Source organism: Eucalyptus grandis, chromosome 6 (assembly GCF_016545825.1).
Source record: "Eucalyptus grandis isolate ANBG69807.140 chromosome 6, ASM1654582v1, whole genome shotgun sequence".
NCBI lineage: Eukaryota > Viridiplantae > Streptophyta > Magnoliopsida > Myrtales > Myrtaceae > Eucalyptus > Eucalyptus grandis.
In genome coordinates, this window is record NC_052617.1 from 3,312,040 (window position 1) to 3,328,185 (window position 16,146).

General features: G+C 37.7%; 1 protein-coding gene across 1 annotated transcript; it reads right to left on the bottom strand.

The window, feature by feature from the left end:
- Positions 1 to 14,714: 14,714 nt before the first annotated feature.
- LOC104429873 (pathogenesis-related protein 1) lies at positions 14,715 to 15,320 on the bottom strand. The gene has a single exon (XM_010042668.3). It carries the CDS (start codon positions 15,285 to 15,287, stop codon positions 14,790 to 14,792), a length of 498 nt encoding a protein of 165 aa, XP_010040970.2. The 5' UTR covers positions 15,288 to 15,320; the 3' UTR covers positions 14,715 to 14,789.
- Positions 15,321 to 16,146: the final 826 nt, after the last annotated feature.

Consider the following 16,146-nt stretch of genomic DNA (forward strand, 5'->3'; position numbering starts at 1 on the left):
TCATTTCATGTAGCTAATCTATCTTCGCCGTTTGATCATTGGTAAACTTACTTAACAGTAGTCTCTCCATTTCCCATGGATTACAGAGGAGAATGACCTCTCTCATTTCTGCACATTTCTGCAATAATAACCTCTTTCAATGCATAAAGGAGAATGAACAAAGAACACAGAAATTGCATCGGGGGTAGAGAGAGAGAGAGAAAGGAGGGGGCGAGGGGATGTCGAGGGAATGGGGGTCAATCAAATTGGAGTGAACATGTTTGACAAGATGGAGGGTTGGGGGGTGACGGTGATGGGGACCCCCTCTGAGCGTATCAAAAAGCAAAGATAGAGCGCAGAGAGAGAGAGAGAGGAGAGAGAGGGAGTGAATGTGTGGGGGATGTGTCCCTCTGGTGGTGCATTGGGAAACAGCTCGCGCGCTGTTTTCGCGAGTCCCTCGTCCGAAAACCACATCCCTGAGATGGCCCATCCTTTTTCTCTGCATCGGAGACCCACAAACTCTCTCTCTCTCTCTCTCTCTCTCTGTCTGTGCTTGTGCTTATGTGTCTGTGAGATGAATTATGAACAAATAAAATAATGATTTTAGGACACACTACACGAGTTGTGATCAGGTTCAACTGGGAGACTGACTGACTCTGTGCACGAGCACCATCTCACGCTAGTCTTGTTATCTGAATGACTTGTTACTTCAGGTTCAGTCGCAGTCGCAGTTGCGGTTCAGTCGCAGTCGCAGTTGCAGTTGCGTTGCAGTGCCACTCTCTCTCTCTCTCTCTCTCTCTCTCTCTTTCTCTCTCTCTGTAAATCACTTCTACTGTTACTTAGTACGTCAAGCTGTCTTTCACCCACTGCCTCTCTTTCTCTCTGACCATGGAAATTGTTTGACTGGTTGTGGGGCCTCCACCCTCCTCTAATCTGGATTGCTGAACTGCTAATGAATAAGATTTTTTTATTTCCCGGTGGAATCGGTTGGAGTAGAGTGCGCACGTACACGTGTATATACCAAGGGGACAGGGAAAATCAAGCGAAAGAGGATTAGGTAAAAAAAAATTAAAAATTAACGCCCTTGTCTCAGGAGAGAGAGAGAGAGAGAGATATCTGTTACAGAACATCAAAGAAGGATTTCCTCAAACTTTGCACAGAAGAAAAAGAGTGCATTTGAGCTTTGTTTCATCGACCCCACTTTCCCAACTTTTTATAATATTTTGCTAATGTCATTGCATGAATCATAATTGAATTCCCATGTTTTATTGTTTTAAAATGGGCCGAATACATAGAGTACCTGCAACTTGGACATGGATAACTGTCCGAATAATTGCTACATATGATATTCCATAATGTTATTTTCTATTAGTTATTTCCTTTCCTATCTTAGATGCATTTTTATTTTTTTTGGGTTTATTTGATTACAAGATATTATAGGAAGTAATACGTAGTGTATTATGCAAGCTCGAAGCACATGACCATGATAATTAACATACAAAAACAATTCATTCATTTTTAACAATTTGTATAGGTAAACGATACATACATCATGAGTACCAAATGAATATGAGTCAATTGCTAAAGATTACTTGTGTTCATCGAATTCGAATATTTGAACACAAAACAGGCCTCGTGTCTTTGATAACCACTTTAGAATCTATCCTATCTAGCTGATTTTGTAAGCTTCATAATTTCCGCGGGTTCTCTAATCATGCTAAAAGTATATATAGTTACAAAAACACGAAAGAGCAAAACGAACAAAGAATATTTGAGCTTCACATTTGGACAAGAATATGTATCTAGTGGCCTTTCCTTTTAGGACAGGCAAGTCCTTATCCTAGTCCTTCGTAAGGAACACTAATATCGATAGAATATAATCCATTTTAGAGGAATGCATTGTAGCACACATTTTGCTACATGAGTTACATTTCTTCATTAATTTCCCCTCAGGGTTGCTGTTCACTTTTCAAGATCCACTTTTCCAACAAAGTGAGCGTCTAGGACTCTGCTCGAGTTCTCACGTGTCAGGCATGCATGGGAACGTGCTTAAGCGGGTCAAATTAAATTTGAACAGCCGAATGAATTAGTTAGTAAAATATCAGGGTCTCAGCCCAATTACCACTCCAAAAAGAAGAGCTTTGATCAAGATTCTCTCGGTCGTGGCCGTGGACATCGCTATAATTGCCTGCATTATGCTGATGGACGTTACAGAGCTCTTGGAAGAAACAAAAAGATTCCGTCTCTTTTTAATCTTTCTTTACTATTGTTGTTGTGCTTTTTTACTTGCATTAGCTTTATGGCTTTCCTTCCAAAGAAATCGTAATTTTTTGCATGGCCAATCCCGCGGAGACTTTAGGATTTGCCATGCAAATATAATATTGAAACGGTACACCACTTTATTGAATGCTTTTAAGTATACAGTTGAGCAAGTCCGTGAAAGCAATGAATTAAGCCATTTTTTAGTATAATATATCAATTATTGCAAGCACACGCTTTGCACGTGCAAAGAAAAGTAGTAGGCTGGGGTTTACATCAACATAAGAAAAGGATAATCATCTATTAAAGTAAATGATGAATACTATTCCTGCCCATTTTCACACTTCAAGAGGAAATATGACTATTTCCGACCATTTCTTTTCTTATGTAGGAAAAATCATGGAAAGCCCGAAAAAAGGGTAGTCCCCAAAAAACAAAAAAAAAAAAACGCGAGATATGGGGAGTTTCGGTTGTTCTATTCTTGTTTACTTGAGTAATTCTTTAATATATTCAAAGTTGCATGATGGAATATCTAGCCGAAGTCCTGTTTTTGATTGGTTCACTTTGATGATCGGGAGAGAGTCCACCACGATCTTTGCAGAGATTGATGTCCAAATAATTCTCATGATTCATTAAACTCACGGAAAATTTATGCACGCAACGAATCTTGCAATACAATCAGGAATTCAATGTGTGGCAGACGGAGAACCTAAAGTCGAGCTACGCGAGAAGTTTCCTTTGGTAGAGCACGACAGGATTGCATTTTCGCAATAATTGCCGATTTGTAGTACACCCGTCGTGATATCAAGAGCGCCAACCCTGGCTTGTAGTGGAAATGCGTAGGAGATTTTGGACGGTAATTGTTTTTGGCCAACATGATTGGATGGTAATCTAGAGCCGTCTTACTTTTCAAATGAAGATAAACGAGGTTGGGCCGACGTGTCGGAAGTTACTTGGATGAAGAACTATTGGAAGCGGCCTCGCGGACGATTGCACAGTAGCCGACGAGGTGACGTGCAACTTTATTGTGTTGAACTTTGAGCTTTCCTGCTAGGTTTAATATGTTCATCTTCCTAAGTTCCCCCTCTGTCAAATCATCTCCTGGAGCCTTCATTTGAATCAAAGCTACAACGTAGGCTCCTAATCTTCGGTCAATACTTAGTGCTTAACACTGTTTAGGAGGCTTAAATTATCCACATTTCCCTTTCTAAAAGGAATCATTTGTTGACTCAATGGCTAGCCTCATTACTCTCTCTCTCTCTCTCTCATATCAAAACCCTTCCGGTTTCTTCCCTAATCCCCCACAATCAGACACATAAGAGGAATAAATCTTTACGTTACCTAATAAAGCATTTTGGACACTTGCGTTACCTCTTTCTTAATATGCTAAGCAGCTGGAGGGAGGATTAAGCTAATGATCTTATTGGTCTTGGAACCAACCTTTTGTGGAATACATCATCCCAAGCAGTTCCAAAATGTTGGTGATTTGCGATTCTTACGCCAAGCATTATCTCCTAGGATTCCTGTAATTAGCTTTTTGATGTGTTGCCTAAACGAGAATTAAAGATAAAATCTTTGATACCTCCTATTTTGACCATTTCCCAGGAGCCAAAGTTGCACTATTTGAGTTTCTTATGTTATATTCATTGGGAGGCCCCCTAACAATTGTAGAAAGCGATGACTAATTAGTACTCTAATGCTACATTATTACATATTTAGAAACACAAAGGTTGGCGTGTGTTGGTATCTAACAATAACCTACTTTTTAAAATACCTTTTGATATTCTGCTGATGCATTTCATTTATTAATCAAGTTTATGAACTAATAATGTTTATGTATGCAGTACTACTCAATAATTTTTTAGGCAATACAAGAGGATATTAACAATGATGAGCTATTTATGAAAGGAAAGTATCCTTTTGGCCTAAACGCACAGGTACTTGTTAATGTGCTTATTTAGTTTCAATCGAGAATTTGCCACCATTTCAAAAGTCCTAGTTTGATGCATTGTAGTTAACCCTGCATGACACAGACAAATACATGCATTTATAGGCATTAGCATGTGCGAGCATGAGTTCAAACCACGGAGCTAATCATATTTGAAATATTCTCCAATAAACATGAAAGATGCAATTAGGATCACATGGAAATTTTGTACCTATAAACATATCGCAAACAAAGCAATCAAATTACTCTCGAAAATTAACTAGTTAAAAAGACGTATAAGCACATTATAGCAAACAGGAATTTACTCAACAAATCAAATGAAACTCACGTGTGACTCTAGGGACAGATCTAGGAAACTAAATATATGTTCCATTTAAGCACGCAACCTGGATGAGTAGAGACGCCCATGAACACAAGCAAGAACATAAGCTTTGGAAAGAACAAAACAAAAACACAAAAACATATGTTACAGTTGGAGGACCGTTATGTTCGTAGAGGACATTTCATATGACTTGAAATCACGAGCCTTCTTTCGTCCCTCCATTTGTTGGTGACATGACAGGAACAGCTCATTCATAGAATGATGATGTGATTGGCAAAAGACAATTACCAAATAACTATGTTCTGACGTGCGAACCCCACAAACAAAAATTAGGTTAAATTAAAGAGAAAGTAATATAGTCTAATCACGAGGAAAAAAACAGCTGTTTCCTTCACACCATGTATTATCGGTAGTTGTGACAGCCACGGGCATCAAAGGAAGTTGATGAATCACCTCATTGAACTGCCAATGCAATATTGTTTTTCGTAATTATATCTACTTACTGGATAATGAATAAAGTATAACAAAATCTACCTTTCTTGAATAGGGTCCATATATAGACTAAGTCATTATGAGGTCAAAACTGCCCATATAAAAAAACTGGTCGTGCAGATCTACTTCAAGTTATGCTCGATAAATTTGTTTTTTAAAGGTTATCAACATGTTGATAGGACAATGACGCAAACAGAATTATAAAAGAAAAAAAAAATCAATACTATATCATGTTTGAATCATGTGTTATTGTCTTGTTAGAGATTATTATTATAATTTAAAGAATCGGATCTCGACTGCCGAACCATGACCACCAAACTTACATAAGCCAATGAAACGGATGCTCTGAATATTGATGGCTTAGTGACTGCCCATGGAGTGGTGTTATGGTCCTACTCAAGGATACGTTTCAGCAGAGTTTTGATTCCTTTTCCTTGAGCTTTTTTTTTTTTTTTTCATTAAGTTGGAGTCGTTCGGAGAGCAATAAACATCAGCAACAAACTCGTCAAAGTAAACACTGCATACAGTGACCGGTGAAATCAAGACTTAGGATTGGCGGAAGCTCTTTGTTTCCTCCAAGAAACTGCTAGTTGATAAATGAGAAAATAACACAAGCGGTTCACAAACTTTGATCAAATATGTAGCATGGCCCTAGAACTTTTAATTTATTCAATGTGGTACATGAACTTTAACCTAATATGTAATATCATCCTTAGATTTTTAATTTGTTCAATGTAATTCATGAACTTTAGATGCATGCTTAATTTAGTTATTAGATTATATGAAAATGTTCAATATTGTAATTGAATTTAAATTAATGGAAGGATAATATTGCATAATTTCATATGATTTAAGGGCTACATTGAATATGTACAAAAAATCTATGGATCACAGTAAATAAATTAAAAATTTATAGATCCCATTACACATTAAGCTAAAGTTCATGGGCTACATTGTTCATTCAGCTAAAGTTCAAGGACTATTTGTGTCGTTATTTCTTGATAAGTTGCTGCCATAATGTTGCAAATTATTTCTCTTGTTTCTTTATATTCAACTGATCGTGTATTTTATAACAAATACATTCACATCAGCAAATTAAAGGTATTCATAAACAACACATTAAAAAAAAAAGAAATAAATTGAATAAAATAAAATTGAAATTTTCGATTGCACAAAAAATTAAAATTAAAATTCGATTCATCCCTATACAATTTAATTTAATAGCGCTTACATCATTTACAAGTAAATCTCACAGGCAAAATTATTTTCACATATTATGAGAACAGATAACTTTCCACAAATAAATATTGGGGTAATGAGTTTTTATAATGGACTTTTATTACAAATGGAGAAGCGTAAATTTTTGCTTTGTTTACAGTCCTTTTTATTTTGGTCAGTTACGTTTGTAGGGTTTTTTTTTTTTTTTTTTTTGGTATAATGATGCAAGTAGTATTACTCAGACCGAGTATGTAAGCTTAAGGGCATCCCCAACGTTATAGATAGAATGTGATAATATGAAGATAGGAAGTCTCCGTATAATAGCTAACGAAATATTTTCCTAGGAAGGTCTAAAAATTTGGTAGAGTGAGGCTTTGCCTCTTACAATTTTACTTAACTTTGCCAAAAAAAATGAGGATCTTAGTTGACTTAATTTGAAAATGTGTGTTGTTGTGCTCCATCCAAATGCAAAGTACAGTTGCTAAGAAAGATACCTTGGGGAGCCTCACCGCCAAGTCATTGCCCTTAGTTGCTCTAATCATTAATTGAAATCCATCATTCCATCATTCTAAAGAATGCTAGATATCATGTTGTGCAAGGATACTACACCATATACTCCAAGTGCAATTGCATTTGAAGAACAAATGGGTTTCTATATTGATCATGTAGAAATTACACTGAACATCCATTCAAGGTATCCATCGGGATATGGCCTCCGTTGTCATTAGCCTATCTCTGTAGACAAGCCAATCAATAAAATTGTGCTTGCTAATATCACTGCTCCAAATTAGGTCATACAACTCCATAGTTATTCTGACCTGTCTAAGTTCCTTATATATCTCTTTGCAATAATTCCTTGAGCTAGAGATGATCAAAGTTAGAGCGGTTCTCAACTTAAGAAGACATCGCCAACTCTAAGCCATATTGTCCTTGATGTCAAGCTACATAATTGGAGTGCATCTGCATTTAGTGCTGTGAATCCTCAAGATCCGTATCATGAATCAAAGTATCAATTGCATAAGTGATAAAAAAAAAATTTGGATTCAATAAAGCACTTCAAGTTAGTCTTTCTTATTGTGGCATATAAAATTTAAGTAGCAAATATCATAAAATAAGAAATTCCGATTAGGATCCTCAATTAAAAGAAAATATTGTAATTTTTGAAAAATCTTATTACTTCCAAACATATGCAGCATAATAATTATCATTTTTAAACTTAAAGACAAAGTTAAGGGGTCATCACGTGTTCAACTTGAATTGTATGTAGTTCACAAAATTTAATTCACACGTTGGGACTACCAAAGTGCAATATATAAGTGGGTATTGATAGGTAAAAGTATAATAAGTATGAATTAATGTGATCGATAGGTACAAATCAAAATGGTAGATTTACTAGTGTATTAATAGATTTTTCTTTTTTATGATATAGTATGTCATAAATAATACCATCTATATGGAGCTAGAATCAAATAGTAAAATACCATTCATGACATTTATAATTTCGAGTTATATAGAGCTAGAATCAAATAGTAAAATACCATTCATGACATTTATAATTTCGAGTTACCTTTGCAAGATACTAAATAGATTGTGGGTGAGTGCTCTTCAACACACTTGTCGAGCTATCAAATAAAGAAAAGTTAAGATTTTGGTGCACTATCTTTCCTCTCATTGTATATAATCATTACGGTATTTTATTTATAAAAAAACTATTCCATGTACTGAAAAAATCGATAAGAAAATACTAAATTATTAACTACACCAACTATTTTTCAATCAATGATTTCAAAATCGATGTTGGACGGGCGTTGAGGCACTCGTGAATGTGCCTGAAATGTTGACGTGTAAGAGGGAGAGAGGGTACATGGGGAAGAGGGGAAGACGAGGAAAGCTTGAATGACAAGTGAGGGAGCGATGAGCACGGATGGAGCTATGATGTGCGCAACGTAGAGACGCCGTGTGTGCGGGACGGACACGTCCAATCCCACATGAAACCCCAAAGACTCGAAAGACGAAGCCTGGTACCAAAAAAAAAAAAAAAGAAAAAAGAAAGAAAGGAAAAGGAGAAAGACAATGGAAAAAAGGACTGCGCTCCACTCATCAATCATCCATGCATTAACACACACGCTCTCCCTCTCTCTCGCGGTCGTACAATGGCGGATGGCTCCCACCTGCTTTTGAGCGCGGGAGTCTCGGGGGATGATGGGTGGGGGTTGCTGTTCAGAGTGTAGGGCGAGCGGTGAGATGAGGTCCTCGTCGCCGCCAGCTACCCCTCTCTCTCTCTCTCACATTACTGTACATATTATATATATATATATATATATATATATATATATATATATCTGTTCAATGAACCTAAATCTCACGGCACGATTATATTAAGTTTTCATTAGAGCAAAACACTTTAGAATTCCTAACTATGTAAATAGCCGCTAAATGATTTCCCACTTGATTATGCATTCTTTCCGAATTTGTACTTCCCTCTAGCGCCTGTCGACCGTCTTTATGATTGGTGGACGACAAATTATAGCTATGGTCAATATATAAAGTTAATTAGATACAAAAATGCAGTTGATGATTACGGTTAGAATCCGTGGTGCAGAAAACGTGCCCATCTGGCTATGATGTCGACGCGAACGACACATGCGTTATGCCTCCTGCAAGCCAAAGCTAGAAACGGGTCTGGGTCATGAGGGAACCGTAGACAGGTTTCAGAATTGGCCCTTTTCCTTTTCTTCTTGTCTTTTCACTGTTCAACGTTGAATCTTCGTACCGAACTCGAAAACACGACCCGACCGTCCCCAATTCAGCCACGGCACCACCAAGCATATTACGTCTTCTTCATGTTTCAGTCCCCTTTGAGCAGACGGAAACTAGCGGCCATCAGTTCAGTGGTTCCTATGTCGAAACAAGGGTCCGTATGTGATGTTTTCTTTTTCTTCCTTTTGCCTTTATTGGCTCGAAGCTATCCCTATTTAGAGAAGCATGAATAGCGACAGCGTGCTTTTCTGAAATTCGAGGAAGCAGCATGCGAGGAATCGAACTTGGGATAAAACTAAAAAACTTCATTAACGATAGGCATGATAAAAGGAAGAGAAAAGTTAAAAGCTATGTAGATTCGCATGATCACGGTTATCATTATATGAATGTCACTTCAAGATTTACTTATTCGATGGTCATATGCATATTAACGGCATCAAAATTTTAACAGTTACATTGTGGATCTACTAAATATGTGATGTTTGAGTTATTTGCTGAGTCAATTATAATATGGCTGTGAATCTAAAATATTTTAGATTACTACAAAACTATGCACAGGGCAAATTTCATTGTAGATATTGCCAAATTAACGACTCCAATGTTGGCAAACAAGTTTGATGTTGTTGACATATCCTGTTTTCATTATTATCGCTACTCAAAGAATAGTTGGACTTGCATCATACCACACAATATAACCCTAGACTAAAGAACCGTAGCCCGTCTCCTACTCTTCTCTTGCCCTATGTTAACATGGCCCCTGCCCCTACGATCGCCACCATTGCTCCTGTCACCACCTCCTCCGGTGAAGCCGTAGCGGACCTTTATGTGCAATGGCTACAATTGCTGCCGTCAGTCTCTGTCCTCCGCCTTAATTCTCTTATGTCTCTATCCAAAGTTGCATCGCATATATGCAAAGCTAGATTCTAGCAACAGCGAGGGTGCAGTAGTCGAGGAAGGCAGTGGCAAAGCTGGTGGGGGAGAGAGAGAGAAAGAGAGAGAGGGAGAGAGATGGAAACCTAGATCGAAAGTAGGTGAGTGGGACGATGGATTCCGGTGGTGTGCTAGGCTAGTGACGGTGGCGGGATTCAGGCGGGGCGCGGAGGGTGTGCTCTATGCAGGGGCGTAGGGGAGGGAGGGAGCGGGCGGAGGAGAGCCAAAATTTTCGGGAGATGTAAACAAATAGGCAAAAGTATTAACCCCCGCCCGAAACGTATACTTCTTGAGGAGGGTCTGGCCACGCCGATTCGAGTCAATCACTACAAAATACTTCGCCATCTTGTCATGCCACGGATTAATGTTTTACGATTAAAAAACCGATGCTCTCGTTGATTGTCCCAGCTTGGTTTGTCATTCTTTATTGTTAATTGTCGATTGTATTAGCTGAGCTAGTGTGCTGAGGTGGAATACTCACGACCTTAAATAAATCTTCAGGAGACATAAGACTGACCATCAATCTATTGAACATTTTTAAACAAAGGTTGTGTGAGTACGGAGAAATTGACAATATATGTGTCATTCACATGAACCGGCGACTCAAGTGTCGGATTTGAAGAGACGACGCAACGTCCATGTGTGAATATGCTTATTTGTTATCCTAATCAGTGTACAGTGTACATGACTTTGAATATGTCTAACAATGGTACCGAAGAAAGTTGTTGTAGAAGACATTTTCATTGCACAAATTATCCAATATTGAATATTAATTAGGTCAACATTCACAATAGGCACCTGGCTTAATTGTATTTTGTTTGTATTGTTGTTGTGACTCGTGAGTATTGTGTGAGGAAAGTGGAGATTTCGAATGACACGCATCACCCCATAATGAAATATTACTCCATTATCAATATTCGTAATCTATTCTATAGTTTAATGCTTACTTTATAAACTTTAGCATTTACTTTAAGCAAAAAGTACTATTGACGCGTCATCATATGATTCCATAACTCATTCTGTGCTAATATTAGGAAATAAAATAAATTTTGCATTTCTATGAGAAGAATTATCTGATATTCATAATCTAAGATAAAATGATGTGTGGCCACCCAATATTAACCCTAGCAGTGCACTTTCAAATTATCTAATTACATATAAAAAATAAATATCCAAATTTAGTGCCCACCCCGAAATGACTAGAATAGTCATATTATCAATATAAAGAAGTAAAGAAAAAAGATTACATGTTATTAATGAAAATCTTGTATTCCCAAATATATATATATATATAATAATCAAAATCTGCCATCTCCTAAAGCAGTTTTCTAGAATAAATCTTCCGCTTTCGTGTATGTTGACAAATAGCAGCTTCACCTCTGAAATCCTCGTACCTTTGTCATGCCAAAAAACATCCATATACATTAAAATCAACAAGGAGGCGCATGGCAAGTGCACCAGAACCGTTACTGTTTTTGTTTTTGTTTTTTTTTTTGGACAAGTAGAACCGTTACTGTTAAAAGATAAGGTTTCTTTTTCTCTATCTTTTTCCTTCTCCCTTGCATTTTCTTTTTAATTTTCCCTTTTTCATGTAGTTCTCTTAAAAACATGTTATAAGTATACTAAAAATTTCAAAACTTGTCATGAAAGTGTAATTGAATCATAAAACTTTTAAAAAATGTAATCAAGTCCTAAAATTAATCAAATTAGTATACTTGAATCCTTTTGTTAATTTCGTCTAACTTAGCTAAAGAAAAATACCAATGTAGCTTCTTTTTTTAATATTTTCCCTCTCTTATATGGTGATGACATGGCTAAAACATAAAACATAAGGATAAGATGACATTGTTATGGTCCAATTTTGATTTTTAATACAAATTTTATTTAAATTAAATTATAAAAATAAGCTCTTTTTTTTTTTTTTTTTTTTTTTTAAAGGAGATGTGAGAAAAGGGCGGTGAGGGTGGGGCATGGTTGATTGGGGCGTTGATCCCTATCTGTCTTGGCAACCCTCGTTGCAGCCCTCCCCGGATCGAGCGAGGGTTGCCAGCCATTGGCTGAGGTTTGGCAATCCTTGCTAATTCCGACAACGGTGGGGCCACTTGGTTTCTCACATCTCCTTCAAAATTTAACTTATTTTTAATTTAATTTAAATAAAATTTATATTAAAAATAAGCTTTGGACCAAGACGACATTGTTTTAGTTTCATCATCACCATGTAGGAAATAAAGAATAACAAAAAAAATCCATGTCGATATTTTCCGTCAATCGAATTGAACAAAATTAATGGAATGATTTGATTATACCAATTTGATAAGTTCTAAAATTTGATTACATTTTTTGTAAGTTTTATTATTCAATTATACTTTCATGACAAGTTTTAGAATTTTCAATGCACTTATCCTAAAAAAATGCATCAAAATGATTTGTTCATTCCTTGTAAGATGAAACACCGTGTGGTGAGATACGACACAATACCATGTCATGACTTGATCTCGATATATAATAAGCAAATTTGAATGCCATGATAATTGTTTTATATGAATAATTATGATTTTCATGGAGTATGTCTATTAGTTATGAATGTAAATTTTCGACACAAAACAGCTTCATGATTCTAAGGGCAAAATTTGCAACTTTAAGTTAAATTAAAACCATGTCCACTTAGTCAACACAGTTTTGATCGATTTACATCCATATTCAATTTGTAACAGTGCATCCATATTAAATCTTCAATGAGATGTTGAACAATTACATGGAGAAGCATATAAGGAAATCTCTTGAAATACAGTGTGACTTGTATTTGTAAAGTGTAATGTGTCATTTTAAAATGTAAACGCGTGACGAACAAGTGCAATATGAAAGTGAACATTGCTCGAAAATTGTTAGAACCGAATTTAAGAGTTCTATAGCTACTCGTTCTCGATTCATTTGAGATTGGATTATGAACAATAATGGAAACTATGTTCTCCTGTCTATGTTTCTATGTGTCATCCCTTTAAAATATGGAGAGATTCCTCGGCATGGGTCCTCAACAATGCAATTTATTAAACAAATATCCAGAAGTCCCCATCCCCACAACCTTCGATTCTCACATGTGCAAAGTCCAATACTCGAACCCTAACAATCACCAATCATCGCACATTTCACATCCGACCACTACAAATTACTTTCGCACATCACAATTCAACACCCTGAATGAATCACACATCACAGTGGATGAGGCGACGTCGAGCCCTACACTGAGCCCTAATTTCCCCCCCCTCGAGCCCTACACCGAGCCTATATTTCAATGCCGCTCTAAACCTGTCAATTTGAACCCCCCAATAGGATTGTAGCACTACATCTCAGCCATTAAATCTCACATCAAGCCCGACCTTTCCTGTGAGCCCCAAATTTGAAGTCCGAGCCTAATAAACGAGTCGGAGCCCTAATTTCACCACGGGGAGAGGAAGAAGAGAAAAACCTGAGCAAATCGACGACGGCGATGAGCGCGCTCGGCAGCGGCGACCGGACGCCCGACCGACGACGGCGACCGACAAAGGCGAGCGACGACGGCGGCGATCACTGCGAACGGCGGGCGTGAACGGCGATGGATGGATGGAGAGGACGTCGACCTACGTGAACCGACAAATGTTAAATTCCAAATAAACGAACGACGTCGTTTTGTTTGGCCAAGTGCACAGTGGATGGGGCGACGTCGTTTTCCTCCTCCACGTCTGCTTTTTAAAAAAAAAAATTGCCACATCGTTAAGCTTGTCGCCGGAAAATGCCACGTCGTATTTTGGCCGGTTTCGCCGGATTGGCACTTAAGTGTCCCATTTTACTCCGATGATGGCACTTAAGTGTACCATTTTTAAAGTTATGGCACTTAAGTGTCGGCGTGCCAAGTTATGGCACTCCAGGTGTCCCGACCTCGCGATTTCCCCCAATGTAGATATCAAGTTTGTGTCGCATGGTCCTAACATTCAAGATTTCTAGAGCTTTGCATAAGTCATTTCATCCTCCTAGTCATGTATAACAACGTCGTCTCGATTTCCACGATTGACCTACGAGCAATAAACTCATAAATTGGAATTCATTAAACTCAAATTGCGGTGTGATCGTGTGTCTATTTTTTTTTTTTTTTTGAATAACGTAATTTGAGACAAAATGAATATATCTTTCAGGTCGTTATCCAAGCATCCAGATCCTTGCGGGAAAGAATATTCTAGCTATGAGTCTATGACCTTTCAAAGTACTATAATGGGCTGCCATGGATAAAAAGGACTGATATCGAACGCAAAGTTAGTCAAGTTTGACTAGCGCTATTGAGACCTAGTTGATTAATTAGGGATAATATCACTTACTCGGTCAACTAAAGGAGTCCAATTCATCAGTTTATAGTAAATATCGACGAATATACCACCAATTCCAACATTATTCGCATTTTAACCTTTTTTTTTCCGTGAATGTATCATCGATTCTATCAAATATAAATCTTATAAGCTTAGCGAATGGAATGTATCCTTATATGGTCGAGACGGTCATTGCTATGTACCAAAATTAATTGAAAGAGCTAATGAAATGAACTTGAGAGCGAAATGCGCCGCAGAGATAATACGCAGCTTCTCTTTCGCAGTGTTAAGGGCTTCAAAGGATCGTGATGTGCTTGAGAGAAGGGAGCTGAGGAGATTTGATCAAGGATCGAAATTCCTTCACTTAAAAAATAGAAAATTGAGAGAGAGATAATTATTGAAAGATATTAACTTAATCGGCAAATAGATTTGCCTTCATCATTCACATGACTTTATTGATTTTGATACATATAAAGCTCTTGCCTCATCCTAATGGGGCATTATTTTGACATGATTGTTCATCATCCAACATACAAGTTCTTTTTCAATAAGGCTTCTGGCCTACATAGTTGCCGGGAGGATCATAGTTACAAGTGACCAAAGTACCGCCCGTTGCACACTTGGCCTTCGCGCATCCAAGCCGAACCGAGTTGCGCCACACCACTTGAGTGTAATGCCCGCAGACCTTCCCTGGCGCGCACGAGTTGGAATTGTAGTTGTAGTACGGCTTCTCCCCAACCCACATGTTCACCGCTCTCGTGCCGGTGAGATCAGGGGAAGCCCACGCGAGATTCTCCCCATAGGGTCCGCCTGAGTGAACCAGCCGCGTGCAATCCCTGGCGTGCTTTTGAGCATAATCCCTGGCATAGCCGGCAACGCGCTCGTCCCAAGTGATTCGGTCGACACCGACCTGAGAGCGGGCCGCGTTGTGGGCGGCGACGTAGTCTTGGGGAGAGTCCTGGGCGATGGACAGAGGGATCAGCGCCAGGGCTAGTGCGACGAGGAAAATGTTATGGAGAGGAACACTCATACGGGAACTCATATTGAGAGAGACTTAAAGGTTGGCAAAGGAAGGTCTTAGTTGATTGATGAAGAGATAGGCAATAGCTAAGGGGGTATTTATATGGTGATCATGTGGAAAATCTGTCCATTTGGAAAAGTCAAATGTTCAAAATGGGCGACCATGACTAAAAGAGTGCCCGTCGAATTGATTGATGATAATGTGATAATTTTCATATTTTTATTTTCTCTTGAAAATAATAATATTTTCGAGAAATATTGAGGACAGATATTGGACAACGTTAATTATTGTACCATTGATGATGACTTCGTCTTCTTCTTGTTATTGTTTTTCTTTCCCTTTTATTTCAATTTTAGCGATAGGAATATTGAGGACAAATAGCGACTCCATCGATTCTTTACATGATCATTGGACGCCTTAAAAGGTGACTTATCTTGAAACTCTTTTCTCTCTTTCCACAAAAATTGTCGTCTCTTGGGTAATAGTTTTTCTCCCCCACCTTTGACTGTTTCTTTTGGCGCTTTATGCTAAATTGGTTTCGCGTCTAAGTCACTTATAATTAACCAATAGCTGAAAGATCAATCTCAAGTAGTCAAGTTTGATGCATTCTCTTTTTTTTTTTTTTTGCCTTAACTTGTGTTTGCACGAAAACGATTTTGAAAAATGTTAAACACATGAATAAGATTTTCATTTCAGGTTATAATTAGAAATTCAATAATAAATCTCGAAAACATTATTTAGTTTGACAAAGTAACAATTGGTAATTGGAATTACGGTGCCTAGTTATTGAGGCTAGAGAAATGTAAAGTACACTAAGAGCATGCATCAAATCCTCCCATCCATCCTTTGAGCCAATAGTGGCACTATTGCATGTAAGTTC

Bases quoted from the DNA above. Each gene is read 5' to 3' on its own strand.
- LOC104429873 (XM_010042668.3), bottom strand. From the start codon at position 15,287: ATGAGTTCCCGTATGAGTGTTCCTCTCCATAACATTTTCCTCGTCGCA.